The sequence below is a fragment of the Amblyraja radiata genome, chromosome 5 (genome assembly GCF_010909765.2).
Source record: "Amblyraja radiata isolate CabotCenter1 chromosome 5, sAmbRad1.1.pri, whole genome shotgun sequence".
Lineage (NCBI taxonomy): Eukaryota > Metazoa > Chordata > Chondrichthyes > Rajiformes > Rajidae > Amblyraja > Amblyraja radiata.
The window spans coordinates 20,896,411-20,911,901 of record NC_045960.1 but is presented as its reverse complement, the minus strand read 5'-3'; the positions used below and the strand labels follow the sequence as shown (position 1 = coordinate 20,911,901).

The 15,491-nt window shown below is 52.4% G+C and overlaps 2 protein-coding genes across 5 annotated transcripts in view; one reads left to right on the top strand and one right to left on the bottom strand.

The window, feature by feature from the left end:
- Positions 1–5,034, top strand: part of LOC116973055 (inositol-trisphosphate 3-kinase B-like) — a 29,156-nt gene extending 24,122 nt beyond the window's left edge. For all 4 annotated transcript variants that reach the window (XM_033020702.1, XM_033020704.1, XM_033020701.1 and 1 more), the window contains exons 4-9: positions 171–270; positions 676–889; positions 1,285–1,489; positions 2,536–2,637; positions 3,334–3,405; positions 4,334–5,034. In XM_033020702.1, the coding sequence (XP_032876593.1) occupies positions 171–270; positions 676–889; positions 1,285–1,489; positions 2,536–2,637; positions 3,334–3,405; positions 4,334–4,540 (900 nt within the window). In that variant the 3' untranslated portion in view covers positions 4,541–5,034. The remainder of the gene's footprint in view (positions 1–170; positions 271–675; positions 890–1,284; positions 1,490–2,535; positions 2,638–3,333; positions 3,406–4,333) is intronic.
- Positions 5,035–7,471: 2,437 nt separating this feature from the next.
- On the bottom strand, positions 7,472–15,171 carry stum (stum, mechanosensory transduction mediator homolog). The gene is made up of 3 exons (XM_033020700.1): positions 14,023–15,171; positions 11,380–11,559; positions 7,472–10,030 (listed from the first exon to the last, which is right to left on the bottom strand). The coding sequence occupies exons 1-3, from the start codon at positions 14,663–14,665 to the stop codon at positions 9,969–9,971; spliced, it is 885 nt and encodes a 294-aa protein (XP_032876591.1). The 5' UTR covers positions 14,666–15,171; the 3' UTR covers positions 7,472–9,968.
- Positions 15,172–15,491: the final 320 nt, after the last annotated feature.

The following is a 15,491-nucleotide window of genomic DNA, read 5'->3' as shown; positions in this document are numbered from 1 at the left end:
CTGGAGAATATTGTTAGGTGATGTTTAAATCAGGACCATTCTCCAGAGATGCCGCCTGACTCGCTCTTATTCCAGCACTTTGTGTCCTTTTGCGTATAAACCAGCATTTGCAGTTCCTTGCGCTTATCCTCTTGGAACAGTCCTAGTTACCCCCTCTCTCTCTGGTCCAGAGTAAATCGTGGAGGAAGATCAAAAACATGGTGCACTGGTCTCCCTTTGTGATGTCCTTCAAGAAGCGGTATCCATGGATCCAGCTGGCAGGACACGCAGGTAGGGACGAGCGGGACCGGGAGAATGGGCTGGGAGATCGGGGAATGGGCTGGGAGATCGGGGAATGGGCTGGGAGATCGGGGAATGGGCTGGGAGATCGGGGAATGGGCTGGGAGATCGGGGAATGGGCTGGGAGAGGGATACCGCTAGAATGGGAGGGAGGGCTTGAGGGATGGGACAGGATCTCGATGGTCGGCAGGTGGTGGGAGGGAGGGGAGAGTGGGGTCGGAGAGAGGATGAGGAGGGGGATTGGGAAAGGGGCGGCGGAGGGTGAGGAGGGTGGACGGAGATGGAGGGGGTTGGGGAGGGGGCGGGGAGAGTGCGGGAGGATGGGGAAGTTGTGATCACTGCTGCCCCCCTACCTGAGTCACACACCTTCCCCCGTCCCCCCCCCCCCCCTTGCAGGCAGCTTTGAGCCTGGGGGTGCAGGTGTGGTGTTGAAGCGACACAGTGTGTGTGAGGAGCACTGCCTGCAGCGGCTGATGGGCGACGTGCTGCGACCCTTCGTGCCCGAGTACCACGGGCCGCTGGAGCGGGCAGGACTCCGCTTCATCCGCATGGACGATCTACTCGCTCCCTTCCTCCGGCCTAGCGTCATGGATTGCAAGATGGGTGTCAGGTGAGATCAGCCCCTAGATACTAGACCCTGAGACATAGGGCTCATGCATGGGACCCCTAGACCCTGGATCTCAGACCCCCCCGATCCCAAAACCCCGCCAGACCCCGGGACCCCCTGAAATCGTGAGCACCCCAACACCACATCCCCAGACACCGGGGGTGGGATGGGATGATGGCGTCTCTGACTCTCCCACCCCCCCCCCCCCAGACTTACCTTTAGTTTAGTTTAGGGATACAACGCAGAAACAGGCCCTTCAGCCCACACTGACCAGCTCTCATCCCGCACACTAGCTCTACCCTGCACTATCCTAAACGCTAGGGACGGGGAGGGGGGTGACGGGGTGAGGCTGGGGGAGTGTGGTGCAGAGGGGGTGACAGTGTCTCTCCCTACACCAGGACGTACTTGGAGGAGGAGCTGGGCCGGGCGCGGGCTCAGCCCAGTCTGCGGAGGGACATGTACCTGAAGATGGTGGAGGTGGACCCAGCGGCCCCCACCCCACACGAGCACACACTGCACGCTGTACTCAAGCCCCGCTACATGCAGTGGCGCGAACACTGCAGCTCCAGCGCATCCCTGGGATTCCGCATCGAGGGCATCAAGGTAGGAGCAGCAAGGGAGGCGGGAGGGAGAGGGTGGGAAGAGTGGAAGATGAAGGAGGAGAGAGAGGGAGGAGGAGGGAGGATGCCAGAGGGGGAGGTGAGGGGGTGGCGAGGGAGAGGGGAGAGGGAGGGTGAGAGGAGTGGGAGATGGAGGCGGAAATGGGCGAGATAGGGAGGAGTGGGGAGAGGAAGAGGGGAGGAGAGGGGACGGAGGGAGGGTAACTAACCCAGTAATGTAACCTCTGTACCAGCTGGAGTGGGTGTCTCCCCATGAGATGGGTGGCACAATGGATAGAGCCTCTGCCTCACCTCTCCATACAAGCCAGACAAACACGGCACTTTGGCCAAAAGGTTATTGAGTATAGATGTTGGGAGGTTATGTCAGAGTTGTACAAGACGTTTGTGAGGCCGTATTTGGAGTATTGTGATCACCCTGCTATAGGAAGGATTTCATTAAAGCTGGAAAGGATGCACTGAGGATTTGTGAGGACACGAGGGCCTGAGCTATAGGGAGAGGTTGGGCAAGGACACTATTTCCTGAAGCGCAGGAGGCTGAAGGGTGATCTTACAGAGGTGATCTTACAAAATCATGAGGGGAATAGATAAAGTGAATGCACCCGAGTAGGGGAATAAAGAACCAAAGGTTTAAGGTGAGGGGGGAAAGATTTAATGGGAACCAGAGGCGTCACTTTTTCACACAAAGGGTGATGGATATATAGAACGAGCTGTCAGAGGATGTAGTTGTGGTAGGTACTATAACAGCATTTAAAATACATTTATATACATAGATAGGAAAAGTTTAGAGGGATATGGGCCAAACACAGGCAGGTGGGAGTAGTGTAGATGGGACATGTTGGGCCGAAGGGCCTGTTTCTGAATCTCTGAACTCAAAGACCTGGGTAACTGTGGCCGTGTGAATGTCCCTGGTGTGTGGGTGAGGGGCTGGGGGGGGTGTAATCTGGGATGCTTGGACGGGGAGGGGGTAACAGCACGGGGACCGCGGTGGAAGATGGCACTGCAGCCGCTGACTCGTGACCTCTCCTGCAGAACGAGGACGGGAGTGTGAACCGTGACTTCAAGCGGACCAAGACTCAGGGGCAGGTGATGGAGGTATTCTGGGAGTTCAGCCGACGGAGCAAGGTGGTGCTGGTGAGTGGAGGAGAGGAGAGGGGTGGTGGATGGAGGGGAGGAGGTTGGGGAAATGGTGGGCAGTGGAGGGGTGGGGGAGAAGGAGGCGAGGGGGTAGGGGAGGGGATGGTAGTGATGGGGTGGGGAGAGGGGGAGTGTGTGAATGGTGAGGGGCTGGGGGAGTGTGTGAATGGTGAGGGGCTTGGGGAGTGTGTGGGATGCTGGGGGAGTGTGTGAATGGTGAGGGGCTGGGGGAGTGCGTGGGATGGGGAGGGGCTGGGGGAGTGTGTGAATGGTGAGGGGCTGGGGGAGTGTGTGAATGGTGAGGGGCTGGGGGAGTGTGTGGGATGGGGAGGGGCTGGGGGAGTGTGTGAATGGTGAGGGGCTTGGGGAGTGCGTGGGATGGGGAGGGGCTGGGGGAGTGTGTGGGATGGTGAGGGGCTGGGGGAGTGTGTGAGGGGCTGGGGGAGTGTGTGAATGGTGAGGGGCTGGGGGAGTGTGTGGATGGTGAGGGGCTGGGGGAGTGCGTGGGACGGGGAGGGTGTGCGGGTCTCCAGTGAAGGCAGAGGTGAGGAATAGAGGGAGAGTGAGTGAGGGAGTGTGGGACACACGTAGAGATGTCTGCTAGCGTGTCGATCCTCGCTGACCTCTGCTGACCCCCCACCAACCCCTCCCCATCTAGTCCCCCTGACCCCACTGACCTGCGGTGTGTTGCAGGGCCGTTACCGGGAGCGTCTGACTCTGATGCGTGACGTGCTGGAGCGTTCGCCTTTCTTCCAGACACACGAGGTGAGTCCGTCACACGCATGACGCGACATGACACGCAACGCTGCCTCATCGACAGGCACTGCTTCACACGCACCCACAGAGTCAAACACGCAATCTGCACAGTGACACCTGCAAATGCACACGGAGACACCTACAAATGCACACGGAGACACGCGTGTGGTCGTGCAGTTGGCAGGGTAGGGTGGCAAGGCAGTGGGCAGGGCAGGGCGTCAAGGTGATGCAGCAGTAGAGCTGCTGCCTCACAGCGCCAGAGATCCGGGTTCAATCCTAATCAGAGGATTCTACCTGTGACCGCGTGGGTTTTCTCCGGGTGCTCCCGTTTCCTCCCTCACTCCAAAGACATACCTGCACAGGTTTGTAGGTTAATTGGCTTCAGTAAGATTGTAAATTGCCCCTAGTGTGTCGGATAGTTTTAGTGTACGGGATGATCGCTGGACTGTGTGTGGTCTCAGTGGGCTGAAGGGCCCGTTCCCACGCTGTATCTCTGAACTAAACTGAACTATGGTCACACACGCAGGGACACGTGCGCTGATAGACATAGAGATAAAATAAATGTGTGGCTGAAGCAGTCACACACACACACATGACCACAATGTTACATGCAATGACACTCAGTCACACGTATGAATGCACAGATATGAACATACAGCGTCACACACACGCACACATATAGTCATGTGTGCACAGGGAGATACACATGTGACTATACTCAAGAGTTCCAGAATTACAATCACACGCACAGAAACACACGTGTGGACGTACAGAACGTTAACACGTGGACACACAAGGTCATGCGTGTGGATAGACGGAAGGTCGCCACTACCCCCGCAAGCACAACACGCCTGCAGCTGCCGGCCGGTGCACTCACATGTGACCTCTCTCTCCCCCTTCCTCTCTCCCTCCCTCTCCCTGTCTCCCCCTCCCCCAGGTGATCGGGAGCTCCCTCCTCTTTGTCCACGACAGTGACCAGGCCAAGGTTTGGATGATAGATTTTGGGAAGACCACACCTCTGCCGGCCGGCCAAACCCTGACCCACCGCCAGCCGTGGGTGGAGGGCAACCGGGAGGACGGCTACCTGTTGGGGTTGGACAACCTCATCTCCATCCTGGCCCACATGCTGGATGCTCAGGACTGAGCCAGTACTGCCAGGCCCGGCCTGGCCCAGCACAGAACCCTCCAGAAATGGCTCAGTCCCTCCCCGAGCACGGAGCCGGGAACGGGCATGATCAACGGGGAGTGAACCTCCGTATGCGATTCTCCCGGCCCTAATCCCACAGGCCGGGCTCTATTAATACTGGCTGAGCCTTATTCCCACAGGTTGGGTGCCTACTCCCACAGGCAAAGGCATGGAATTTCCAAGTTCTCCTTGTGACCACGTGGGTTTCCTCCGGGTGCTCCGGCTTCTACCCACATTGCAAAGACGTGCGGTTTTTTGGTTAATTGGCCCTCTGCAAACTGCCCCCCAGTGTGTAGGCAGTGCATGAGACAGTGGGATAACAGAACTAGTGTGAACACGTGATTGATGGTCGGTGTGGACTGGGTGGGCCAAAGGGTCGGTTTCCATGCCATGTGTCTAAGCTAAACTAAAGATTGTACACAGACTGTGCATTAAATCTGATCTGTATAAAACTCTTGTGTCGCCTCGTCCTCCCCACCAGACACCGCGGCGCAGTCATGGAGACAGGCCAGGGGAGTGAACAAGGCAGAGGGATCCCAGAGTAGGGCAATCAGAACCAGAGGTCATGGGTCTGCAGTGAGAGGGGAAAGGTTTACGAGCAACCTGAGGGGCAACTTTTTCACACAGAGGGTGGTGGGTATATGGAACGGGCCACGATGATCAGGGAAATGTAGAATGGATCATTGTTAGCTGAGGGAAAGGTGACTATTCTAGTTTCACTGTCCTCCTTACATTTTACTGATTGTATGTCTCGTTGTCACCTTCTCCTTGGGTCTCGACCCGAAACCTCACCTATTTCCCTCACTCCATTGATGCTGCCTCACCCGCTGAGTTTCTCCAGCATTTTTGTCTACCTTCGATTTTCCAGCATCTGCAGTTCCTTCTTAAACAGATCTCAGCTATGGTCTGCAGAGACACCTGGTGGACAATGGCCATTGTGTGATTACCTCGCCGTTAAACCCAAGGTAAGACATCAAAAGCTGGAGTAACTCAGCGGGACAGGCAGCATCTTCCTACACACCTCGCAGTTCAAGGCAGGACCATGAGTCAACAGTGTTTAATTGTCATATGCACCGAAAAACAAAACATTGAAATTGTTACTTGCCTCTACTACCTCTTATGGCAGCTCGTTCCATATATTCACCACCCTCTGTGTGGAAAAAGTTGCTCCTCAGATTCCCAATAAACACTTCCCATCTCACCTGAAACCTATGAACCTGGTTCTTGATTCCCCCACCCTAGGTAAGACCAACCATTCGCCTTATTCCACCTCCTTCTCCCTGCTCCCGTCCGGCAGAAGGTACAGAAGCTTGAAAGCGCGCACCACCAGACTCAGGAACAGCTTCTTCCCCTCTGTTTTCAGATTTCTGGACGGTCCTTCCATAAGCTAGGGTACTGTCCGATTCACCTCTACCCCATTGCGGACATTGGACTTTGTCTATGGTACTGATGCACTACAATGCCGAGAACTATATTCTGCACTCTGTATCTTCTCCTTTGCTATACTTGAGTTTAGCTTGATTGTATTAATGTACAGAATCTGATCTCATTGAACATGCAATACAACTAATTTCACTGTACCTTTGCACACGTGACAAAAATAAACCTATTCCCCTTGTGATTTTATTAACCTCTATACAGTCACCCATCCAACTCCACTCCAGGGAAAACACCTCATTTCTTATCAATCTCTTGCCCAGCCTCAACAAGATCGAGGAACATGGTTGGTGGGGATCCATGACCATAGATGCCACCTTCTTGAGGCAGCTCCTTTAGTAGATGTAGAAGCAAAGAACTACATAAGCTGGTTAATACTCAAAAAGACACAAAGTACTTGAGTAACTCAGCAGGTCAGGCAGTGTCTCTAGAGGACATGTGTAGATGTTTCCAGTTGGGACCCTTCTTAGAAATATAGAAAATAGGTGCGGGAGTAGGCCATTCGACCCTTCGAGCCTGCACCGCCATTCAATATGGTCATGGCTGATCATCCAACTCAGTATCCTGTACCTGCTTTCTCTCCATACCCACTGATCCCATTAGCCACAAGGGCCACATCCAACTCCCTCTTAAATATAGCCAATGAACTGGCCTCAACTACATTCTGTGGCAGAGAATTCCAGAGATTCACCATTCTCTGTGTAAAAAATGATTTTCTCATCTCGGTCCTAAAGGATTTCCCCATTGTCCTTAAAACTTATCGGGAACAATCTTCCTGCATCTAGCCTGTCCAACCCATGAAGAATTTTGTAAGTTTCTATAAGATCCCCCCTCAATCTTCTAAATTCTAGCGAGTACAAGCCGAGTCTATCCAGTCTTTCTTCATATGAAAGTCCTGACATCCCAGGAATCAGTCTGGTGAACCTTCTCTGTACTCCCTCTATGGCAAGAATGTCCTTCCTCAGATTAGGGTGTAGATGTAGGCAGGTGTAGATGCTGTCGATGATGGGGAGGACTATGCCGTGATGGACCGGGCTGTCCACCACTCTGCAGCCTCTTTTGTTCCTGTACATTGGAAGTGCCGTACCAGGCCGTGATGCAACATGTCAGGATACTTTCTACAGTGCTTCTAGTGCAGCACAGTGGCACAGCGGGTAGAGTTGCTGCCTCACAGCGCCAGAGACCCGGGTTCGATCCTGACTATGGCTGCTGCCTATATGGAGTTTGTATGTTCACCCCGTAACCGCATGGGTTTTCTCTGGGTGCTCTGGTTTCCTCCCACACGCCAAAGACATGCAGTATTGTAGGTTAATTGGCTTCTGTAAAATTGTAAATTGTCCCTAGTGTGTAGGATAGTGCGAGTGCACGAGGTGACAAAAGATGGAGGTTGGAGTGGAAATATGTCCCAGAGCCCCGCCCTAACCGAACAAATTTAGTGATGCAGGTCAAAGGTGACTTTTTTGATATTTATTCGTTACAAGAACATTTTGTACTTTTACTTTACAACGGATTGGGATACATTGAAACAAATCTCCCTGCTAAAAAACTCCAATAACAATCACCTCCGTGGAGTTAATATCCTTAATGCAGGTCGTGGTAAACTGGAGATTTCACATCGAAAGCACAAACACGGATTTCATAGAAAACATTTCACTAATCCAGAGGCAGTGAGAGACGGGAATGTTTAGCGAAGTCCTCAAATCCAGGGGGAGTTGATGGGAATGAGGGGAGAATTTAAAAGGATTAGGGTGGTGATTAGTTTGGTCGGTTGGTCGGCCTGTTTTCCTGCTCTTATGATTCGCTGATTGACATGGATAGGGTTGAATTTTATTTGGAGTATTGTGTGCAGTTCTATTCGCCTCATTACAGGAAGGATTTGGAGGTTTTGGAGAGGGTACAGATGAGGTTTACCAGAACGCTGCCTGGATTAGAGGAGAGAGAGGTTGGACGAACTTGGCATCATTCTTTGGGAGTGTACATTGAGGGCCGAAGGGCCTGTTCCTGTGCTGTACTGTTCTATGACTCGAGGGGGATGTAGTTGGGTGTACAGAACAAATTGAGGATGCGGCTTATCCTAACCCAACACAGGAGTTGTTCACTCCATTAATCGGACACTCCATTAATGCCAAAGCAGACCCTCTCTCACACATGCTCATCAATTCTCCCATGCCAACACACTGCTCCCAGAGTTAATTTTCCTCACCCAAATAACCCATCTTTGGGATGTGGGAAGGATGTCGTTAAGCTGGAAAGGGTGCAGAGACGATTTACGAGGATGTTGCTGGGACTCGAGGGTCTGAGCTATTGGGAGAGTTTGGGCAGGCTGGGACTCTATTCCCTGGAGCGCAGGAGGATGCAGGGTGATCTTATAAAGGTGCATAAAATCATGATGGGAATAGATCGGGTAATTTAGCCAGAGTGGAGGAATCAAGAACCAGAGGACGTAGTTTAAGGTGAGAGAGGACAGATTTAACATTGTCACTCAGAGCGTGGTGGGTTAATGGAACAAGCTGCCAGAGGAGGAAGTTGAAGCAGGTACTCCCTTGGTCTAGTAACATTCAAAAGTCACTTGAAAGAACACATAAAAGAACAGGTACACGGATAGGAAAGGTTTAGGGGGATATGGGCCAAATGTGGACAGGTGGGACTACTGTAGATGGGACAGGGAACAGAGGGAGGGGAATAAAGGAAATAAGAGACACGAGAGATGAGCATACAGAGGAGGCGGAAGGAGCAGGATAACTGGGATGGTGGGGGACAGGTGTGCACCAGGGTGGGGTGGGGGAGTCGGGAAAAGGGGGAGGTGTGTATTACTTGAAATTGGAACATTTCAATTGGAGAGTGGGAGCTCTGCTCTCCCTGAGCAATCGAGGACATCCGGGCATAGTTCCACGTCACATCTTGCGTTGCCCTAACCACTCCTAGCTTCGGTCAGAGAGTCATACAGCAGGGAAACAGGCCCTTCAGCCCATCACGCCCATGCTGACCAAGATGCCCCATCTATACTAATCCCACCTGCCCGTGTTTGGCCCATATCCCTCTAAACCTTTCCTATTCATGCGCCTGTCGAAATGTCATTTTAAATGTTGTTCTAAATTACTCCCACAGTACAGAAACCAGTACGTCCATGCCTTTCATCCAAGCACACATTAAATGGAGACACAAGAAACTGTAGAGGCTGGTAACCTGAGCAAAACACAACGTGTTGGAGGAACTCAGCAGGTCAAGCAGCATCTGTGGAGGGAATGGACAGGCGACGTTTCAGGTCGGGACCTTTCTTCCACCTGTTCCCTCCGGAGATGCTGCCTGACCTGTAGCCTTCCTTCATCGCTTTGTGTTTAACCATTCAATTGATCTTTGTTGGGTTAATCTCTCCTTCCATCCGATAGGAACAATCGCTCTTTTGGGACAAGAAACCTCCACTTAAAATGTCCGTAGAGGCAGGTAGACAACATCACATCTTCCACTCCATCTGCACCAGGGACTCCATTAATTCTGAACCATTTTATTATTCTGGGAAGAAGGCGTACATCCCAATGGATTTTGTTGCTCCCACGTATGTCTTAGTTTGGAACCAGGAAAAGCAATTTGGGAATTACAGGCAATGGGCTTTGGAATCTTTTTTCTGCTCCACTTTAATTATTTATCCTGTTGCAAAAGTCTTGGGGTGGGGGAGAATCCCAGATTCCGTGAGGACAGAATTGCTTCCGGTGCTGGAATTTTCCAGAGTGGCCTAGCTCACCTGTATCTAGGTTCCTGGGATCCGATCTTCTCGAGGGAATGGTGAGCAGTGTTAGCCGGGAGACCAAGAGAGATCAGCTGGGCAATAGGGAGGCCATACAGCCTAGGCCCACCTTACTTGAAGCCTTGTCCAGGTTGGGGAGGAATATGGAACTTCGGGGTCTTCCACAGTGAGGGGCAGCAGGGAAAGGCGGTGACGTAGTTGACCCTACAATGGCTCCAGCATGGTTAGATGCTCTGTACGGTCCTTTGCTTCTTGCGCTCTGTAGGCTGTCAATAGAAAACGAGAGGGAGATTTCAAGAGGATGAACTTCCCGCCACTTCCCCCATCGCGGACTCCTGGCGCACGTGGAGAAACGGGGGCAGGAGCAGGACCTTCGGCTCCTCAATCCTGCCTCACTCAATACCACAAATGATCTATTCTTCCATCAACCTCCTCTGCCTTCCCCATCGCGCTCAACATCTTGGTAAAGTTGGGGGAAGGGAAAGGGGGGAGGGGGCGATAAGTGTGGGGAAATTACTTCAGATTATCACGTGGGAGTTGCAAAGAAAGCAAGGAACAACGCGGCCATTTCAGATCAATGAAGGAAGACTGGGTAGGTCGGCCATTTTATAACATATAACGGTGGGGGGGGGGGGGGGTAGGGGGAGCATAGGTAAGGTGGCCATTTTAGATCAGGAGCCTGGAACTGGGCGAAATGTTTAAAAAAGAACTGCAGATGCTGGTTAAATCAAAGGTAGACACAAAATGCTAGAGCGTCTCAGCTGGTGAGGCAGCATCTATGGAGAGAAGGAATTGGCGATGTTTTAGACTGTCTGAAGAAGGGTCTCAACCCAAAACGTCGCCAATTTCCTTCTCTTCATAGATGCTGCCTCACCCGCTGAGTTTCTCTGCATTTTGTGTCTGCCTGGAACTGGGTGGTCTTTTTAGAACATTGCAGGGGCCAGAGATGGGACAAGCATTTTAAAACAGAGGGGAGGTGGAGGAAGGAGCAGAGTGGCCATTTTGGAATGGTGGGGAGATGGGGGGGAAGGTATCAGCATGGCCATTATGAACAAGGGGAGAGAGGGGAAGGAACAGGGTGGACATTTTCAACTGGGGTAAGGAACAGGATGGACACTTTAGAACATTAGAGGAGCCTGAGGTAGGACCGCCATTTTAAAACAAATGCAGGGTAAAACAGAGGTTTTACCCTGCATTTGTATCAGTTAAGGGAACCAGGAACAACGTATCATTTTAGAACAGTGGAGGAACCCAAGGTAGATTGGCCATTTTACATCAGTCAGGGTAGTTTGGGGAAGGACGGCCTTTTTAGAACAGGGGGAATAGAAGAGATTAGAGCCTGAGGTAGGACAGCTATTTTAAGACAAGAGAAGGATAAAGCAGAGATAGGGTGGATATTTTAGATCAGTCAGAGTAGCCAGCAGAAGGACGTCCATTATGACATGGTGGGAGAGGGTACAGGGTGGCCATTTTAGAACAGAGTGGCCATTTCAGAACAGGAGGGATGGAGGATGGGACCAGGTGGCCATTTTAGTTTAGTCAGAGGGGGCCAGGGAAACGGCGGCCATTACAGCACAGTGGGGAATAACGGAGAGCTAATTTTGGGTCCACTCACTGGCTAGGATGACCATGTCCATGCCCCAGAAGATGCTCATGATCCAGCCAACTATCAGCACCGCCGTGAGCAACTGAATGAGGGCGGACGCCACATTGAGCAGGAAGACCACGCAGACGTGGTGGTGATGTTGATCCGTCAGCGCGCCACACAGCACTGCGAAGGCCGACACGAAGGTCCCTGCGGCACAATGACACGGAGAGGTGAGGGAAACCGGCCGAACCCCCTCCCCTCCCCCGCCACCAGCACTGTTCAACGCACAGAAACAGGCCCAACCCATCCATGCTGACCAGGAGTTTGTAGGTTAGTCTGCCTCTGTAAATTGTCCCTAGTGTGTATAGACTGGATATGAAAGTGGAATAACATAGAACTAGTGTGAACGGGTGATTGATGGTCGACTATCTTTCAATTAACCAAAATGCCCCATCTAAGGTAATCCCACCTGCCTGTATTAGGCCCTTAGCCCTATATCCTTTTCTATCCATGTTTCTGTCCAAGTGTCTTTTAAATGTTGTTATAATACCTGCCTCAACTTCCTCCTCCGGCAGCTCGTTTATACACCCTCTATGTGGAAATGTTGGCCCTGCGGTTCCTATTAAACAGGTGAGCGAGTGAAGGGTTGATTCCCAACCTGGGGCCATACAGCCCCAAAGGGGCCATGGCAAATTTCAGGGGGGCCACAGAAACATTTGGGGATTTAGGGGGCCACAGGTTCAATGAAGGGGGCTACTTTTTCTCCGCTAATAAAGTCAGGGGGGGGGCCACAGAAAAATTAAAGAGCCCAAGGGGGCCATGAACTAAAAAAGGTTGGGGACCACTGGGTTAGAAGATGGGTGGAGTAAGTGACAAAGGCTGGAGATGAAAAGGAGACATTCAGATATAGAGAGGAGCGAGATACAAGGAACTGTAGATACTGGTTTACCCAAAGTGCTGGAGTAACTCAGCGGCCGGGTCAGGCAGCGTCTCTGGAGTAGGTGGGTCGGGGCCCTTCTTCGGTCTGATGGAATGTGGGGGGGGGGGGAGGTTGAAGAGAGGTGGAGGTGGGGGATTACACAGAGAGTTTGCATCTTGTTGCATCCTAGGTTTGTTGCAATTGTGAGAAGCCACTGTAGTTTTGTACTTTAAGGCACAATAAAGATTGCGAAGCTCACCGCCGGTTTGTTTAATCACAGATTAAATAGGCAATGATGGGGTTTGTGGGGCTGGGGCAGTACTGGCTTGTGGTGGGCACGTTTATGTGCTGAGTTGAAGAGACGACTAGAGCCTTTGACATTGGCCGAGATTGCCTCTGACAGGGATCTCTCTCCCCCTCCCTCTTGTGGGACATTCCCTCACATTCCTTGTCTCTCCAAGCGGCTGAGACTGACCATACTTGGGCAAAAGGCAAAAGGGGAGGCGAGAAAGAGAGAGAGTGGGAGAAGGAGGGAGATTGAGAGAGAGAGAGAGAGAGAGAGAGAGAGTGGGGGGGGGGAGATTAAGAGAGAGTGGGGGGAGAGGTGGAGGGAGATTGAGAGGGATGGCAGAGAATAAGAGGGGGAAGAAAGAGAGGGGAGGGAGAGTAAAAAAGTGAGGAAAGAGGAGGGAGAGAGCGATGAGGGAAAGAGAGAGAGAGGAGGGGGAGTCAGGGAGAGGGGGCAAGAGCAGGGGAAAAGGGGAGGTGGAGGGCGAGTAAGAGAGAGAAAGGAGAGAATGAGTGAAGGGGAGAGAAAGAAGGGAAGAGAGAGAGAGAGAGAGGCATAAGAGCGGGGGAGAGTGAGTGGGGGGGAGTGAAAACAGAAAGAGGTGGATGAGAGAAAATAAGAGATAGTGGGAGAGAGGAGTGAGGTGGGGTGGAAGAGAGAGGAGGGAGAATAAGTGATAGGGAAAGAGAGAAGAGAGGTATCAAGCCAACTTGGTCCCTTCACACCGCAGTCAGTGATCAAGAAGGTGTGTTTACTTTCTGGGGCGTCTGAGAATTAATTATTCAACTTGTCTACGAGCATTCTCTTGAACGTCTAGAGGATGTGCTTTAGAAAATGTTCTGGCAGGATACATCTCAGCCTGATGTGGCAACTGCTCAGCTCTTGACCACCTGAACCCACAGAGCGGTGAATACAACCCAGTCTATCATGCTTGCCACTTCCTTCCATCCACTTCATCTTTGCAGTGTGTTGCATCAGGAAAGCTGGATGTATCGTCAAGGATACCTGCCGCCCACCTTGGCCATCTCTTGCACTATAATGGATGTTTCCTATATATTTTTTGCACTCATGCCATGTCTTTTTATTTACAGTACAACTTATAATTGCTGTTTCAGTGTGTTATCAGAGTCTATGTGCCTGTGGTGGAGATGCAGGGAATGGAGGGATATGGATCATGTGTAGGCAGAAGAGATTAGTTTAACGGCATCATGTTGGGCATGGACATTGTGGGCCGAAGGGCCAGTTCTTGTGCTGGACTGTACTATGTGTGTTGTGTTGCTGCTAATGCAATGTGCACTAGAATTTTTGCTGGATGCCAACTCAACCTCTGACCAACGTCCACCCAATACCAAACGCTCAACACCCACCCAATACCAGACATCCACCCAACAGCCAATGCCACCTGTGCCCACCCCCACCCAATGTCCACCCGACATCATTGGGTGCATTTAAAAGTGCTTACCCATTCCCGGCAGGAAGGTGTTTAAGACGAGGCAGAAGACGGCAAGAGGGAAGGGCATGGTGGGGATTGCGGATCGCAGCACGCCCCTCTTCTCCCGCACCTCCACTATCACCCCCATGCTGCTGGTCCTGGACGTCCACCTTGACTCCCCCCGGCAGCATCCCGCCTCCGCTCCGCCCTTGTGCTTCTCATGGACATGTCTTGGACCCTTCCTCACTGATACTGTACTGCCCGGCATCGCCACCATTGACCTCTGCATCGCCCCGGTCTCATCCTGGTCTGTACCTGGATCTGTCACTTCTACCCTGATCCCAGACATTTCATGGTCTGATCTGGGATCGCTTGCTCCTCCGCTGATCCCGTACTGATCTTGGTTTAATCCCGGAGTTGTCACATTTACCGTCATTCCAGGCGCATCTCGGTCTGATGCCGGACCCGGCGCGTTTGCCCTGATCCTGGACTCATCCTGGTCTGATCTGGGATCCTTTGCTGTGCTGATATCAGCCTGATCCTGGTTTAACTCCGGATCTGTCACTTCTATCCTAATCTCAGAAAGACCCTGGTCTAATCCCGGATTCATCGCTGTTGCCCCGATTCCGGACTGACCCTGATCCTGACCCTGGCCTGTTTCACCCGGATTCATTGCTCCTGTCTTGATTCCACTTTAATCTCGGATTTGTTGCTCCTGTCCAGATCCTGGACTGATTCCAAATAGATCCCGGATTCTCCGCTCTTGTACTGATCCCAATTTAATCCCAGATCTGTCACTCCGGCCCTGATGCTCGTTTAAACCGGGTTTGTTCCCGGATCCCTTGCTCCTGACCCGATCCCAATCTGATCTCAGATCCCTTATTCCTGACCCGATCCCGGTTTAATCCCGGATCTCTTACTCTGTCTCTTTGCTGGTCTGATCCCAACTTAATCCCGGTCCCGTCGCTCCCCTAACCTGCTCCCAGTCAGCACCCAGATTGATCCCGGACCCGGGAGTCCGGGGCTGCAGCGGGTCCGGGTCCCGGAGCCACCTCTCCCGGTGCAGCTGCTCCCGAGCCTGGATCAACCGCGGAACTGGGGCTCAGTCCCGGCGCCGCTGCTCCCGCCCGGACGCGGTCCCAGCCAAAGATTATAGAGCAGATCTTTGGTCCCAGCCCCGGCTGCAAGGGCGGCGGCGCTGCCTTAAATGGGCAACGGCGTGCAAATCCCCACTCCCAGGCAGGGAGTGTGCAGATGCACCCATTGCAGCCCCAGCCAGACAGGGAGCAAACACACCTCAAATAGATGGAGTGTGCAGGTGCAACTTCATACAGACAGGGGCCGCGTAAATACAGCCAATGCACCGTTATAAAAGTGGACAGCGCGCAGATTCACCTTCAAATAGACGGCGAGCGTGTAAAAATGGAATGGAACAGGGAATGTGCAATTGGAAAACCAGACTCAGGGACTGCAAATATAGCCTGAGACAGACATGGGTG

What these genes read in the sequence shown, in the direction of transcription:
- stum (XM_033020700.1), bottom strand. Translation starts at nt 14,665, where the DNA reads ATGAATCCGGGTGAAACAGGCCAGGGTCAGGATCAGGGTCAGTCCGGA. An exon ending in CACCTTCCTGCCGGGAATGG is followed by an intron (nt 11,560 to 14,022) that starts GTAAGCACTTTT and finishes ATTGTGCCGCAG; the next exon opens with GGACCTTCGTGTCGGCCTTC. An exon ending in GGACATGGTCATCCTAGCCA is followed by an intron (nt 10,031 to 11,379) that starts GTGAGTGGACCC and finishes TTCTATTGACAG; the next exon opens with CCTACAGAGCGCAAGAAGCA.